Source organism: Carassius gibelio, chromosome B10 (assembly GCF_023724105.1).
Source record: "Carassius gibelio isolate Cgi1373 ecotype wild population from Czech Republic chromosome B10, carGib1.2-hapl.c, whole genome shotgun sequence".
Lineage (NCBI taxonomy): Eukaryota > Metazoa > Chordata > Actinopteri > Cypriniformes > Cyprinidae > Carassius > Carassius gibelio.
In genome coordinates, this window is record NC_068405.1 from 10,695,159 (window position 1) to 10,711,380 (window position 16,222).

A 16,222-nucleotide genomic window follows, 5' to 3' on the forward strand; every position below is an offset into this window, starting at 1 on the left:
TTTGAAAAGGGGAGGGGGAGAACCACATAAACACTATTGCGCATGATCAGTTCTGATCTCACGCTTAGCTTACAGTTGTGATTTTTGTGTAGTATAGTCATCATGAAGGCTCTTAGAGGAATGGTGAGTGGAGCCGTGAGTGAAATATCATCTGCTGTTACCGGGAGCAAACACGTCGCCGTTCGGGAAAATGTCCTCGCCGTGACTCGTGACTACATTTCTCAGCCGAGATTAAGTGAGTGACCAGTGCTGACTATGAAGGGCCCGTACAAACAGAAACCCATCCACGTAACCATCAAATGATGTGTCTATGTCGCAACGAATGAATGACGCGCTCTGTATTTACACTGCATCTTCTAATCATCATCATCATCATCATCATCATCATGTTACTTTCAGCTGCAGACATTTAGCTTCTAATTTGTAGCATTTCTGATATTGTAACGTTAATTACGCCTGATCCAAAATATGCAATCAAATGAATTCAGGGTCAGCTTGAAGAATATGTTCCTTGCAACTGCATATTGTTTATGTCTAATTGCATGATCTTAACATCAATTTAGAGGTTTGGTTTTCACCACATATGTCGTTAAAAAAATCAACATGATGCAGGTTTTATGCACGATCTGCATCGTGATGGCTTCGTGGCAAGCCGTTTTAACATTTAGAGTAGTCCTTTAATATATATAATTATGTTACTAATTATTTTTCATTATTATTTATTACGTTATTACAGTAGTACAGAAGTACTACTACCAATTAAAAAGTTGTTACTACCAGAAAAAATTGGAATACATACTAGTTTAAGTTAATCTGTTTATTCAGAGCTTGTACACCTGAAGTGTGCATACACTAAAAGGCTGGTCAAATAGCACCCGATTACTTAGTTGTCACCTAATTGCACTAATATGGTTAAAACACATAAACACATACAGTTTACATATAAACACAGTTAATTATGTCTTAATTGAAAGTAAACAGTTGAGAGAAAAACAGATGCATGCTGCTCTTAAAGCAACAGTACTAAACATGCTGCTGATTGTCATAAAATTATGTCATTATTTAGCTACTCTCTGTCATGTTGTACCAAAACTTGTGTTAGTTTCTTTCTGAACACAAAAGATGATGTTTTGAAGAATGTGGGTAACCAAACAGTTGCTGGTCCACACCACTGATTTATATATATGACTGGATCGCATATCGCGTTCTAAACTGCCAGCAGACAGTGAAGCCACCGGAAGTGTTCGATCCTTACTAGTCCCTACCAGCAGAGAGCACCATTTGGTCGCATTCAAACCGCTGTCCTATTATCACTCGATTTGAAGCAAATCAGTCAAACGGGACTCAATTTTATGTTATGTGTATATAAATTAATGTTTACTTCAGATGTTATCTGCAGTATTTGCGGTCTTTAGCGGCAGGATAAGCGATATATTTAAATAGTTTAGGTGGGTGTGTCTGCTGCGCACTGACGATACAGGTAACTGATCCAACACAAAATATTGCTTATTTCTTTATGAACATAATTATTCAGTAATTATTAAACATGAGCGTATTAGTATCAGAAATTGATTTGAGTATATTAGAATGAATGATACAATTATGTTGTTAATATTGCTTAATGAAAAGCTTAACTTACTATCTTGGAAATAAAGCTTTATGTCTTTAAATCCGTACTGTATATAGTCAGTTATTTATCTGAATAAATTCAGATTTCAGAATGAGCACTTTGTAGTTTTTTATATATGTTGAGGTCGTGTTCATCTGATGTTTATCGTGTTCATGATGTTTGCTACTGTAATGAACCTAGCTTTTTAATAAGTAGGGGAAATTTGCGACATTTAAAAAATATAAAATAACCAGCAGCTCGTTTCACACATTTTCCAAAATAACTTTTATGTTCAACAGAAGAAAGAAACTCATTCAGGTTTAAAACAACTTGATAGTGAGCAAATGATGACAATTTTCATTTTTGGCTAAACTGTTTCTTTAAAATTAATAAAATAAAACACAAAGAGAAAAAATCACTCATTGTTCTTTACTGAAGAACTTTAATACAGTTGCTAAAGTTCAGCATTAATAAAATAACTTGATATTTTCAACATTTCACATCGTATCTTTTAGCACCACATAGTATCAATAACAGTATCGATAAGTACCTTTATCGATAAGCAGTATCGGTATCGGTATTGATAAAACGTAATCGATCATAGGATCCTGGTTAATACTTGTGATGTTGTTGTTTTACTAGAACTAAAAGTAAATAGTAGTAACAAAATAAACAGATTAATTATAAATTGGCTTGCCACAGATGGCCCCATCATCAGCTGCACTGATGACATCACAACATGCTAGGAGCTTTAACAGATTTGATATTTAAACTGGTTAATTCTTAAATATGGTAAAATAATTTTTTAAAACTTAAGCAAATAAATAAATTGTTAGGAATAGCACATTTGTGAGGCATAATGTCTTTTTATTTACTGATTATGAGCATCTCTGTTATTTATTTCCTTTTAGGATTCATGTTTTTGTATGTTATGACATTCTCATTCTTTTTCTTTATTTTTCTTTTAAAGACACTTTGAGCATAACATGATGTCATTTTATCAGGTGATATGTGCTTTATTTTTTACTGTATTTATTTTTCATAATGCAGAGCTTACTGATTAAAAAAAAAAAAAAAAAAAAAAAAAAAAAACTTCAGAGACTAAGTTGTGTTTGTATTTGACATTGATTTTTTTATTGTATGTAAAGCTTATAAAACCGTGGCTGGTGTTAATGGACCCCTGGTCATTTTGGATCAAGTGAAGGTATTGTATTTCTATATTATTTATCACCATTGTTACATGTCTAATTTTTATTGTGTTTTAGAAACATTATGCATCCAAATATGGCCCCACAGCTGTCAGCTTGCTTATTGAGTATAAAGTACAAAATAAAAGTCAATATAAAATATTTTCACATAAATGGTAATGATGACTTGGCCACTTCTACTCAATAACAGATTTTCATTATTGTCTTTATAACCATGAATTCAGAAGTGAAGACATTCATCTCATTTGTTTGGAAAGTGCTGGATTACACTAGTAATTGATGTAATGTTAACTGGTTGTTTAGTAGCATGTGCTTCAGTTCCCCAGGTTCGCTGAGATCGTTCATCTGACTTTGCCTGATGGCACCAAGAGGAGCGGACAAGTGCTGGAGGTCACGGGTTCCAAAGCTGTGGTACAGGTCAGTGAATGAGACCTTTTGAAATACCTATGTAAAAAAAAAAAAAAAAAAAATTCCACTGCAGAAATCTGATCAGTATCATCCCTTATTATTTAATTTTTAGGTGTTTGAGGGAACATCTGGTATCGATGCCAAAAAAACTTCATGTGAATTCACAGGGGACATTTTGCGCATTCCTGTGTCTGAGGATATGCTGGGTAAGAAGAAAAAAGGAGACATGCTGAAGCCATGTGATATTTTTTATCATGTGTAATTGGTAAAACTAGAAGTCTGTTATAGGTCGGGTTTTCAACGGCTCAGGAAAGCCAATTGATCGAGGACCCGTGGTGCTGGCGGAGGACTACTTAGACATTAATGGTACATGTCACTGAGGCCACATAAATTATGACACTCACAAATAGTCATCGGTGGCATTTTTGGGTATTGATGATATGTGTACCATCCAATTTCCTCCTGCTTCCTGTAGGTCAGCCGATTAATCCTCAGTGTCGTATTTATCCTGAGGAAATGATCCAGACTGGCATCTCTGCCATTGATGGAATGAACAGTATTGCAAGAGGCCAAAAAATTCCCATTTTTTCTGCAGCTGGTCTACCCCACAATGAGGTGAGACTGCTGTTGTTGTTTTTTAAACGTTCTATTTATTTATTTATTTTAAAGCATGATTATATAAAAGGTGATTCTGCCTGAAGAGACACACACACACTGGATATTTTGAATGAAATTTTTACCTTTATTCAGTAAAGATACATTAAATTAATCAAAAGTGACAGTAAAGACATTTATAATATCACTTTATAATTATACTTTGTTTCAAATTGTTGAATTTGTTTAAAATAAATTCTGTTATTTTGAACCTACTATTAATTAAAGAATTCTGAAATATTCCACAAAGGTATTATGCAGTGAGTGCAACTGTTTTCATAATTGATAGTAAAAAAGAGTCAAAGAGTTTCTTGAGCAGCAAGTCAGCATAATAAAATCATGTAACACTGTAGACTGGAGTAATGTTGCTGAAAATTCCAGTGCAGAAGAAAGTACAGACATACAAACCCGATTCCAAAAAAGTTGGGACACTGCGCAAATTGTGAATAAAAACAGAATGCAATGATGTGGAAGTTTCAAATTTCAATATTTTATTCAGAATACAACATAGATTACATATCAAATGTTAAAACTGAGAAAATGTGTATTTTTAAGGGGAAAATAAGTTTATTTTAAATTTCATGGCATCAACGTATCTCAAAAAGTTGGGACAAGGCCATGTTTACCACTGTGTGGCATCCCCTCTTCTTTTTATAACAGTCTGCAAACGTCTGGGGACTGAGGAGACAAGTTGCTCAAGTTTAGGAATAGGAATCTTGTCCCATTCTTGTCTAATACAGGCTTCTACAGTAGTTGTTCAACTATCTTTGGTCTTCTTTGTCGTATCTTCCTCTGTATGATGCGGCAAATGTTTTCTATGGGTGAAAGATCTGGACTGCAGTCTGGCCATTTCAGGACCCGGATCCTTCTTCTACGCAGCCATGATGTTGTAATTGATGCAGTATGTGGTCTGGCTTTGTCATGTTGGAAAATGCAAGATCTTCCCTGAAAGAGACAACGTCTGGATGGGAGCATATGTGCCACACGCACTCATGCAACTCCATACCATCAGAGATGCAGGCTTCTGAACTGAGCGCTGATAACAACTTGCGTTGTCCTTGTCCACTTTAGTCCGGATAACATGGCGTCCCAGTTTTCCAAAAAGAACTTCAAATTTTGATCGTCTGACTACAGAACAGTTTTCCACTTTGCCACAGTCCATTTTAAATTAGCCTTAGCCCAGAGAAAATGCCTGCGCAACTAGATCATGTTTAGATATGGCTTCTTTTTTGACCTACAGAGTTTTAGCCGGTAACGGCGAATGGCACGGTGGATTTTGTTCACCGACAATGTTTTCTGTAAGTATTCCTGAGCCCATGTTGTGATTTCCATTACAGTAGCGTTCCTGTATGTGACCAGTGCCATCTAAGGGCCTGAGGATCACTGGTACCCAGTATGGTTTTCTGCTCTTGACCCTTACGCACAGAGATTATTTCAGATTCTCTGAATCTTTGGATGATATTATTCACTGTAGAAGATGATGATGATAACTTCAAACTCTTTACAATTTTTCTCTGAGAAACTCCTTTCTGATATTCCACAGCAGCATTGGGGGAATGGTGATCCTCTGCCCATCTTGATTTCTGAGAGACAAGGACTGTGTAGCCCTTTAATGAAATCCAAAATGAGCCAATATTTGGCATTACATTTCAAAATGTCTCACTTTCAACATTTGATATGTTATTTATATTCTATTGTGAATAGTGAAATGTATAGTGAAATAGTCTAATGTGAAATATAAGTTAATGAGATTTTTTAATTATTCCATTCCTTTTTTACTCACAATTTGTAGTGTCCCAACTTTTTTGGAATCCGGTTTGTATATAGGAATAACACAGAGATGGAATATAACCTTAAAGGGTGCAGTCTGCCATTTTTAGGAGGATCTGTCCACAGAAATGCAATATAACATACATAACTATGTTTTCAGAGGTGTATAAAGACCTAACTTAATGAACTGTTATGTTTTTATTACCTTAGCTTGAGCAATTTATATCTACATTCAAAGGTTCCCTTACCTGGAAGTCTCCACCATGTTTATACAGTAGCCCTAAACAAACAAACTGCTCTACAGAGCATGTTTTGTCACTTTGTTGTTCTTGCAAATAAAACACTGACACAATGATGAACAAGTGCATTAATATTCGCAATAACAATGATTCATTGAATAATTAAGTAAATATAATTCCTTAATATATTTTATATTGAAGAAATCTCATTGCTTTCTGCTGTCTTTACCGCCGACATCTTAGTCCTGAAGCAGCCACCGTAGCTTCTCTGAAGGGAGGGGTGAGCGGGGGACAGAGCCGTTGGTTGCAATTTCGCAAGCTCACCGCTAGATGTTAAAATTTATACACCTCACCCTTTAATTAAAAAAAAACATTAAATAATAATGCACTATATACAGAAGTAGAAGTGTTGAAGTAAGGAATAATTGACGATGGGCCGTTGAATTATTAGAAAAATAATGCACACCCGAGGTGGAGATGTGGCCACAACGCGAAGCGTCAAATGATAAAATCGTTAGGGCAGCGCTGACGACATATTTTTGTGCAAACTGAGTGACTGTTATTACAGTTAACTATGCGAAGTGATATGAAACTGTAAAGCGGTCAAGAGAGCTGTCTGGAACTACGTTCACTGTGCGTTTCCCAGAAAATAATTGCACACCTCAGAACGTTCATCAGCCAATTAGATTCAAGCATTCAACGACCCCTGTAGTATAAATGTTTATAGATTGTTTAAATGGATATACAGATATGTTAATTTACAAGTGTGCATTTTACAAATATAAAAATGTTGAATTCCACGTATGAACATAAATGTAATTTTATGATTAACAATGTATAGTTATGGAATAAATGGAATTATATTTGCTTAAAAAAATGAACGTAACTTTATAAAACTGAATGTAACTTTTTCAGAAACTATCAAAAATATGCCATTACAAAAGAAGAAAATTACACATATTTAATAGGCTCTTCAAAAATGCTTCATTCTTTGTTAATGTTTTTTAAAGATTTGTTTTCTCTAATTGTGGATTCTGAATGCAGGGTATCCGCGGGGTCATAAAAAGTCATAAAATGTCATAAATTTAACAATAAGAATTTAAGGCCATAAAAAGTCATAAAAACGTCTGGTTTTTCCATACAAGGTCATAAAAAACATTTAGCCACGTCTTAAATTGATATGCTAGTCCATTAATTTGTTCTTCCATCAAAATGCGCTCGCAGTGGCAATGGCATTCATTTGTTTCACGTTCTGTATGAGGAATCTGGGTGGTATCACACTGGTATCACAGTGCTCCAGTACTACAAGGTCCATGCGGCAGCATACAGACTTGTCAGAAGGACTTTCACAGAAACCCGCGCGAACTCCGAACATACTGTATCATACTGAGTCACTGCTTAGATTAATTTAAATCATCCTGGCTATCACAATGGGAAAATGTACCTTTAACGATCTATGGCTCGAAGACGGTGCGTTTAGTAGCTGGCTCAAGCCCGTCACTTACAATCGGTATCAAGCATCCAAACACAAGACGCGGAAAAGCTGAACTGAGTAGCTGGTTACTCGCGCGCTCTGTGTTCGGTGTGGAGAGAGAGAGAGCCGCGTATCACGGACAGTCCCTCATGCACATGAACGAACAAATACTAATCGCAGTTTTGAACAAACAAAAGGATGTGAAAGAGCCCAATTCAGTACCACGGTGTTCAGGTGTTCAGGGCTCACGCTGAGAAAGGCGTCTCAAAACGCTTGTACACCGAATTTGCTTCTTTTTGCTCTTGTGCCGACAAATACATACAGAATATGTCAAAATACCCGCCTTGGAAAGTATGCTAGAAAATTTTTTATTTATTTGTCAGTTATTATTTTTTAAGTGAAAGTAAACGGTTGAGGAAAAAGATGCGTTCATCGTCTCTTAAAGTGACCGCGCCTAATTTAGCTACTGGCTGCTGTAATGTTAATCCAAGAAAATGAAAGAAAAATCACTCACTGCTCTTGACTTCATTACTTTGTAGTTTTAACAAGAATTTATGCACAGTCAAACCAAAAATTATCCAGACTCCAGATATATAATTTTTGATATACATATTTTACTAGTAGGTAAAGGACACTAATACATTTATGTAAGTGAGTATAAGCAAACTGTGAAATGTTATACCCAAAGAATCTTCATACAGTGAACTATTAGTGAAATAGATAGATATAAATGTTTTATCTATCAATCTATCTATATATATATCTATATATATATATATATATATATATATATATATATATATATATATATATATATATATATATATATATATATAAATTGGGAACAAAAATTATCCAGCACCTTATAAAGCACCATGCATTGCTTATGTGTTTTTTGTTTTTTTGTTTGTTTGTTTCTGAATAGCTAATGAAAGCTTTTCACCCCACAGTCTGAACAAAATGAAGCATTGCTTGGTAATTGGTCAACAAAGTATTGATAGTTGTGTAAATATTGTCATAATAACAGTTGTCTGTAGTTTTGGTTGATTACGTAGATTTCTATCAAAGTTATGACATTATCAAGACGAATTTGTTCTGACAGATTTTAACTCTAAGTTCTTGTCATATTTTATAACCATTTTAGAAGCAATAGCAAATAAACTAATAATGTGAGAAATGTTCAAGGTGTCTGATTTGATTGTATATTTCATTTTTACATTGAAGACTATCAAGTGCTATTTTACATTTAATTATTCAGTTTCTGTACATTGACACCTACAAACTTGAAAAAAACTTAAACATTGTGTAAATAGCACAAATAAATAAAAATGAACGAACATACAAATTAAACAATTTCAAACAGGGCCCACTCGTACCACCTTCACCGGTGCCCCGCTGACCCCAGCTACGTCCTGTGGTTGTTTATTACTGTGACTAAACAACAAAAACATTTGTTATTTTGGAAGTAATGCCATAAAATAATTTTTACTTTACAATTTTACAATTGTTTAGTGTTCCTGCGTTCTTGATACTCAAGAAAAAGAAGGCGAAGGCTTCAGTTTCTTAATCTTAAGAAATAATAGAATAACTCTTTTAATAATAAAACTTGTTACTTTCAATGAAAGTCAATAATTAAAAAAAAGACTTTTGAAAGGAATTTAAAGACTGAAGTTATTTATCGTAATTCGTGTAGGTCATAAACTCAAATCCTAATTGTCATAAAAAGGTCTTAAAAAGTCTTAAATTTGACTGATTAAACCCTGCAGAAACCCTGTGAATGCATTGCCACAGATTTCGCTTACGCTTCACAGTTTTTCATTTGGTGTTTTGACAAACCTCTCGTGGGGGCGGGCTTAACAGTGATTTACTCTGATTGAATAGTGAGCTTTTGATGGACAGGTGCTCTCTGACTTGGAAGTACAGACGTTACTCAGTGGCGCGCATATTGGAAAGCTCTCGCGGTGATTTGTATGCAATGCGTCGTGCTTTGTATTACTAAATATGTAAATAATATTTGACTTTCGATCGTCTCAGTCTACCTAACAAATGACATTTACATTTAATCATTTAGCCGAAGCTTTTATCCAAAGCTACTTACAAATGAGAACAATAGAAGCAATATTGGACCCAATTTTTTTTTCTCACTTTAATGTAGTTGTGTTGTTCAGATTGCTGCACAGATCTGTCGTCAGGCGGGATTGGTGAAGAAGTCCAAAGATGTGATGGATTATAGTGAGGACAACTTTGCCATTGTGTTTGCTGCCATGGGGGTGAGGAGCACTTCTGATTAAAAGAAAAATGTCTACATCCATACCAATGGGAAATCTTAATGAAGTTACTTGTGTCATTAGGTCAACATGGAGACTGCAAGATTTTTTAAGTCTGATTTTGAAGAGAACGGGTCCATGGACAATGTGTGCCTCTTTTTAAATTTGGCCAATGATCCCACGTCAGTATCCTCTCAAATATTCTTGAATGTTTAAGGCATTTCACCCAAAAATATATATTTTATTTATAAAAGTATTTTAATGTGACTTGGACTAAAATGTTTGATTTCCTGTTGCAGGATCGAACGCATCATTACCCCTCGCCTTGCACTTACCTCAGCTGAGTTTCTGGCTTACCAGTGTGAGAAACACGTGCTGGTCATATTGACTGACATGAGCTCTTATGCCGAGGCTTTACGAGAGGTACAGTGTGTTAATTTTCGGGCTGTCAAATGATTAATTGCATCCAAAATATGTTTTTGTTTACATAATATGTGCGTTTATTCTGTATATATAAAGGCAAACACATACAGCATATATCTTGAAAATATTTGTGTATATTTATATATTTATATTCATATAAATTATATCATATATCAATATATGTAATATATAAAAATAACATATTTTTCTTAAAAATACATGCATATGTTTATTTATATATCCATAATAAATGTACACAGTGCACACACATATATTATGTAAACAAAAATTTATTTTGGATTAGATTAATCATAAGACAACACTAAAATATACATAACATATTTCTTAAATGCATGCACGTGTGTGTGTGTGTGTATTTATATATGCATATAAATATATACAGCACACACACGTTACATAAACTTTTATTTCGGTTGCAATTAATCGATTTGGCATACCTAGTGAATTTATACTTACAGCCATTAGCATCAAGGCTAAACATGCTACTCCTGACTTTGCATGAATCCCTATCATCTTGAAGGTCTCAGCAGCTAGAGAAGAGGTTCCTGGTCGACGTGGTTTCCCAGGTTACATGTACACTGATCTGGCAACAATATACGAGAGGGCTGGACGTGTGGAGGGACGCAATGGCTCCATCACTCAAATCCCAATCCTCACTATGCCCAATGATGGTTAGCAAACCTACAGTACTTGTTCCTACTCCTCTTTCATTACTTTAATCATCATAAATGGTTTACTTGCTTAATTTAATCTCCTGTCCACAGATATTACACATCCTATTCCCGATTTAACTGGCTACATCACCGAGGGTCAAATTTATGTGGACAGGCAGCTTCATAACAGACAGGCGAGTAATGGAATCAAGCTCACTGGATGAAAATATATTTTTTAGAACATTATTGAATCCTTTATGCTGTTAAATAGCAACTGTTGATATTTCTATACAGATCTATCCTCCCATCAATGTACTACCTTCTTTGTCTCGATTGATGAAGTCAGCCATTGGTGAAGGAATGACACGCAAAGACCACTCAGATGTCTCTAATCAGCTGGTAAGTATGGACATCATTTTAGATCAGCTAATTATGTCTAAAATATTTTCAATTTTGGTAACACTTTATTTTAAGGTGTCATTGTTACACATTACATTTTCTTACTATATAATAGAAATAAATAATGCATAATTACTAGTCCCATTACTGATCGGCTACCAGTCACCATTGGCCACAAATTGCTTTGGGATCTTTGATTGGTGGTCTCTATAAAGGCCAATCTCATAAACCGATCTCAAGCTGATGATTAGTCTGACATGCCGTGGCACGGTCTCAGTCTCTGTCTGGTGCAGGTGAAATAATTATAATGCTGAAGGTGCGGTACGATTCATATTTCTTCATCAAATAACTTCTAAAGAAATCTGAAAACCTTTTACTGCTATGTAGGAGAACTCTTAAGATAAAATGTTTTGTGAATACGGGCCTTGATGTTTTGGGCACATAGAGATTTAAATTTGATTTAAAATTATTTCTAATCTTTTGCAGTATGCTTGCTATGCCATCGGGAAAGATGTGCAGGCAATGAAGGCCGTGGTTGGGGAAGAAGCACTGACATCAGATGACTTGTTGTACCTGGAGTTCTTACAGAAATTTGAGAAGAATTTTATTTCCCAGGGTAAGTATAGCAATAAGAGCTGACCTGTGGAATGATACCAAAAAAAAATCTTGTCTTAAGGCCCTTCCAAAAAAAAAAAACTTAAAAAACGCATCTATTCAGCTGCCCTCAAATAAGTCCCAAACAAAGTTTATACAAAAAAAAAAATATCTTTCTCTGTGCATTATCAGTTCACAATATTGTTGATATCTATATCCAGCCATAAAAAAACAATGTTTTTTCCAAACATTTTGAAAAAAAGCTTGATTTCTGTCTTCAGTTAATTCTAATTCTTTATCTCTTGTTAAGTGCTCAATGCTTGGCAAACAGTTTTCGAGGTGTAAGCACTTCAATGATTGTAACTTATCTTTGCCAACTGGTTTTCAGCACCATACAAAGAAACAAAAACTTTAGTTTGTCATCAAGCATATGTTTACCTCAGTGTAAATGTCACCTTAGGAATGCATTGATTGTATTAAAAAATACAATCGTTATTGCTCTCGTTATTTACATTTGGCATGCAAGGATGTTTAGTAAGAAGGAAATGTGGATAGGAAAAGTAAAATTAATTAAATGTTTACATTTTTTAAAAAGGCAATCCAAAATGTAGGTGAGTTTGTTTCTTCATGGGAACAGATTTGGAGAAATTTAGCATTACATCTCTTGTTCCCCATCGGATGCTCTGCAGTGATTGGGTGCAATCAGAATGAAAGTCCAAACAGCTGATAAAAACCTCACAATCCACAATTAATCCACACAAGTCCAGTCCATCAATTCATGTTTTGTGAAGCGGAAAGCAGTGCTTTTTTAAGAAACAAAGACATCAATTGATGAACTAGAGTCGTGTGGATTTCTTGTGTTGTTTTTATCAGCTGTCTGGACTCTCATTCTGATGGCACCCATTCACCGCATTGGTGAGCAAGTGATGTAATGTTAAAGGGGTCATATGATGCGATTTAAAATTTCCTTTCTCTTTGGAGTGTTACAAGCTCAAGAAGATATGTAAATTTGCAAAGACTAAAGTCTCAAATCCAAAGAGATATTCTTTATAAAAGTTAAGACTCGTCCACGCCCTCCTAAAACGGCTCATACTAACACGGCCCCACGTCTACATCATGATGTGGGAAGATTTGCAAAAAGGGTTTAACTTTTATTCTCGCTGTTTTTGCTGGTGCCATGTTGTGAGTTTTGAGCAGTGTAGAGTAGGCTTGTTGTTTCTCTGATGAAAAATGGAGACATGGTTTTATTTTTACGCAACACAAATCGCAAAAAGACAGTATAAGTCATTATAATCAGTAATTATGTTCCCACTGGATGCAACAAATGCCTCATTTGTAATGGGTTTTGTTGGTTTTGTCTCGTCTAGTGATGTCTGGACGGTGAATGAATCAATTTAATCGGATGGTCTTAGTGAACCAGTTCACCAAATCAAACTGGATCATTTGAAACGGTTCACGTCTCCAGTACGCACTAATCCACAAATTAATTTGTTTCGTTCATAAACATGCCTGACTCTCCCTCTGACGTGAAACAAAACCAATATCCTAAATTAGTCAGTTACTCCTAACTGAACCACTAAAGAGAACCGATGATGGGATGTGCATGAGCAGAGCAGCTGGACTGAGTCTCGTCCTGCTGGGAGAAGGCATGAATGAAGGAGGGTAACACTTCCGTCACACGCTTGAGGCATTCGGCAAATCACAATGCACGGGATAGCTGGCCAATCACAGCACACCTCGCTTTTTTTGAACGATGAGATTTGTGAAAAAAAAAGTCACATTTCAGAAAGGCATTATATGGAAAATAATTTGTTTAAGCATTAAATCGCATTAACACATTACATTACATCAAATACACAAAATTAAGTTATTTTTTGCAACGTCACATGACCCCTTTATATTTCTCCAAGAAACAACTCCCTTCCATCTTTGATGGCATGTAGTTGATATCTAATATGTAGTTTTATATATATATATATATATATATATATATATATATATATATATATATATATATATATATATATATATATATATATATATATATATAATATGGGTTGCACTATTTTCTAACTTCAGAATGAGCCTAACATGTTTTGTGCCACAGGTGCATATGAGAACCGAACTGTGTTTGAAACACTGGACATTGGCTGGCAGCTGTTGAGAATCTTCCCCAAGGAGATGCTGAAGAGGATTCCTCAGAGCACTCTGACTGAGTTTTACCCCCGAGACTCCAAACATTAGTGTTGCTTCCTTCTATGTTATTACTTTTGTCTCTCAACTAGCTGTGAATCTGTCCTCTACACTTCTAGATGTTACTCGCTGTTCTCTGCTCAGATCAAGTACACAGAGTCTACATTGATGGAATACTACGTTTTTGTTTTTTTTTCATCGCTGCTCTTGGTATTTATTTATTTATTTACTATGTAAGTGTTGCTGAATAGTAAAGCAAATATTATATGAATATTGTTATTACACTGCAGTGTGAAATTATTGTGTGTGTGTGTGTAGCTCAGTGGGTCAAACTTTGTTCTGAACAGTGCAGGAAAGGACAATATTTCTCTTTGCTGGCAACATTTTAGAGCAACTGACAAATCTACTACAAAGCAGCCTGTGTTTCAGAAGTGCCAAGTTAAATGTATAATAGCTTGATGCATTCTATGAATATTTTATTGTAATAATGAATAAACTATCTATAAAAGTACATATTTAACATGAAGTATGAAAAGAAGCCCATGTTCATAGAATGAATTACAAAGGAATAGAAAGGCAAACACTGAACAGATTTATCATTTGTGGTGTACTGTTAATTATTTTACAATTTGTATAAAAGTGTGTAATTTGTTTGTGTAAGCAATATGTTTATTATAATTTATTTTGGTGCCATGAATATATGTACTGTGTTAAAGTGTGTGATATCAAGTGAATTCATAATGAAGTGATTGTTGTCCTAATGCATGAATGCTATATTGAAAATGTATGTGAACACTGGCTGAATAAAAAAAAAAAAACCTTGATGTGTTATAAATGAATTGTCATTCTGATAGTAATCAAATATACAGGTGCATCTCAAATTAGAATGTAATGGAAAAGTTAATTTACTTCAGAAATTCAATTCAAATTGTGAAACTTGTGTATTAAATAAATTCAGTGCACACAGACTGAAGTAGTTTATGTCTTTGGTTCTTTTAATTGTGATGATTTTGTTCACAAATTCACCATATCAAATTAGAATGCTTCATAAGATCAATAAAAACAAAACAAAAAAAATAGTGAATTGTTGGCCTTCTGGAAAGTATGTTAATTTATTGTACATGTACTCAATACTTGGTAGGGGCACCTTTTTGCTTTAATTACTGCCTCAATTCAGCGTGGCATGGTGGTGATCAGTTTGTGGCACTGCTGAGGTGGTATAGAAGCCCAGGTTTGTTTGTCAGTGGCTTTCAGCTCATCTGCATTTTTCGGTCTCTTGTTTTTCATTTTCTTCTTGGCAAAAGATAAATAATAGATAATAGATTCTCTATGGGGTTCAGGTCTGGTGAGTTTGCTGGCCAGTCAAGCACACAAACACCATGGTCATTTAACCAACTGCAGGGTGTTTTTAGTTGATTTACTGATTGTCATTTAACCATATTCTACTGGTGGGGTTTTTTTTTAATGTGAGCCAAAATCACCACAATTAAAAGAACCAAAGACAAACTACTTCAGGCAGTGTGCAGTGAATTTAATACACGATTTTCACAATTTCAGCTGAATAACTTAAATGATCTTTTTCACAACATTTACATTTATTGAGATGCACCTGTAATTAATGGTTTGGTGTTGATTTATTTTGAAACTGATGTAATTTGCACAACAGCACTTTACAAAATATTAAGTGCATACTCATTTAACCGGAAAATATGTCTTAGCAAAGTTATACTAAGTGAGAGTCAGAGAGAGAGTGAGAGATCTATCCATATGTGGCAGGGGGACGAGCGGTCATGAAAGTCGTATAGACAAATACGCCACCCGTAATATACCGGGACATAACATCCCTAAGCAAAGGACACAGGTTTGTTCCCAAAGGCAGGGTAAGTATGAAGATGGACAGATATAAAACAATACAGACAGAAGGATAACCCAGCTGCTAGCATTCATTCATAGTGCCATGTCAAAAAGGGGCAGCACCAAGGACGATGCAGCCCAAGAAACCAACCACTTCCCCCTTTTTAATCAGAATCAGAATCAGAATCAGAATGAGCTTTATTGCCAGGTATGTTTACACATACGAGGAATTTGTTTTCATGACAGATGCTCTGCAGTGCAACAGAATGACAGCAACAAAAATAAAATAAAATAAAATAATAAACAATACAAATAAGTAGGTAAGGAATGACAATATACAAATTGATAATTGTATGGCAGGTATATTACAATAAGCAGTTATGCATGTACAGGTATATTATGTGCAAAAATGTAAGTGTACACCAAGTATGTGTGTTAGATAAATAAGTGTGTATG

General features: G+C 34.9%; 1 protein-coding gene across 1 annotated transcript; it reads left to right on the plus strand.

Annotated features, from left to right (window-relative positions):
• Positions 1-34: 34 nt before the first annotated feature.
• Positions 35-14,881, plus strand: LOC127966342 (V-type proton ATPase subunit B, brain isoform). The gene is made up of 14 exons (XM_052567254.1): positions 35-235; positions 2,758-2,813; positions 3,136-3,234; positions 3,338-3,431; positions 3,514-3,591; positions 3,701-3,840; positions 9,531-9,632; positions 9,714-9,811; positions 9,929-10,052; positions 10,594-10,744; positions 10,838-10,920; positions 11,021-11,125; positions 11,612-11,741; positions 13,827-14,881. Exons 1-14 carry the CDS (start codon positions 103-105, stop codon positions 13,961-13,963), a joined length of 1,530 nt encoding a protein of 509 aa, XP_052423214.1. The 5' UTR covers positions 35-102; the 3' UTR covers positions 13,964-14,881.
• The last annotated feature ends 1,341 nt before the right edge of the window (positions 14,882-16,222 follow it).

Coding starts and splice junctions, on each gene's coding strand:
- LOC127966342 (XM_052567254.1), top strand. CDS start 103: ATGAAGGCTCTTAGAGGAATGGTGAGTGGAGCCGTGAGTGAAATATCA. Junction 3,432..3,513: donor TGTGTCTGAGGATATGCTGG/GTAAGAAGAAAA, acceptor AGTCTGTTATAG/GTCGGGTTTTCAACGGCTCA. Junction 11,126..11,611: donor CAGATGTCTCTAATCAGCTG/GTAAGTATGGAC, acceptor AATCTTTTGCAG/TATGCTTGCTATGCCATCGG.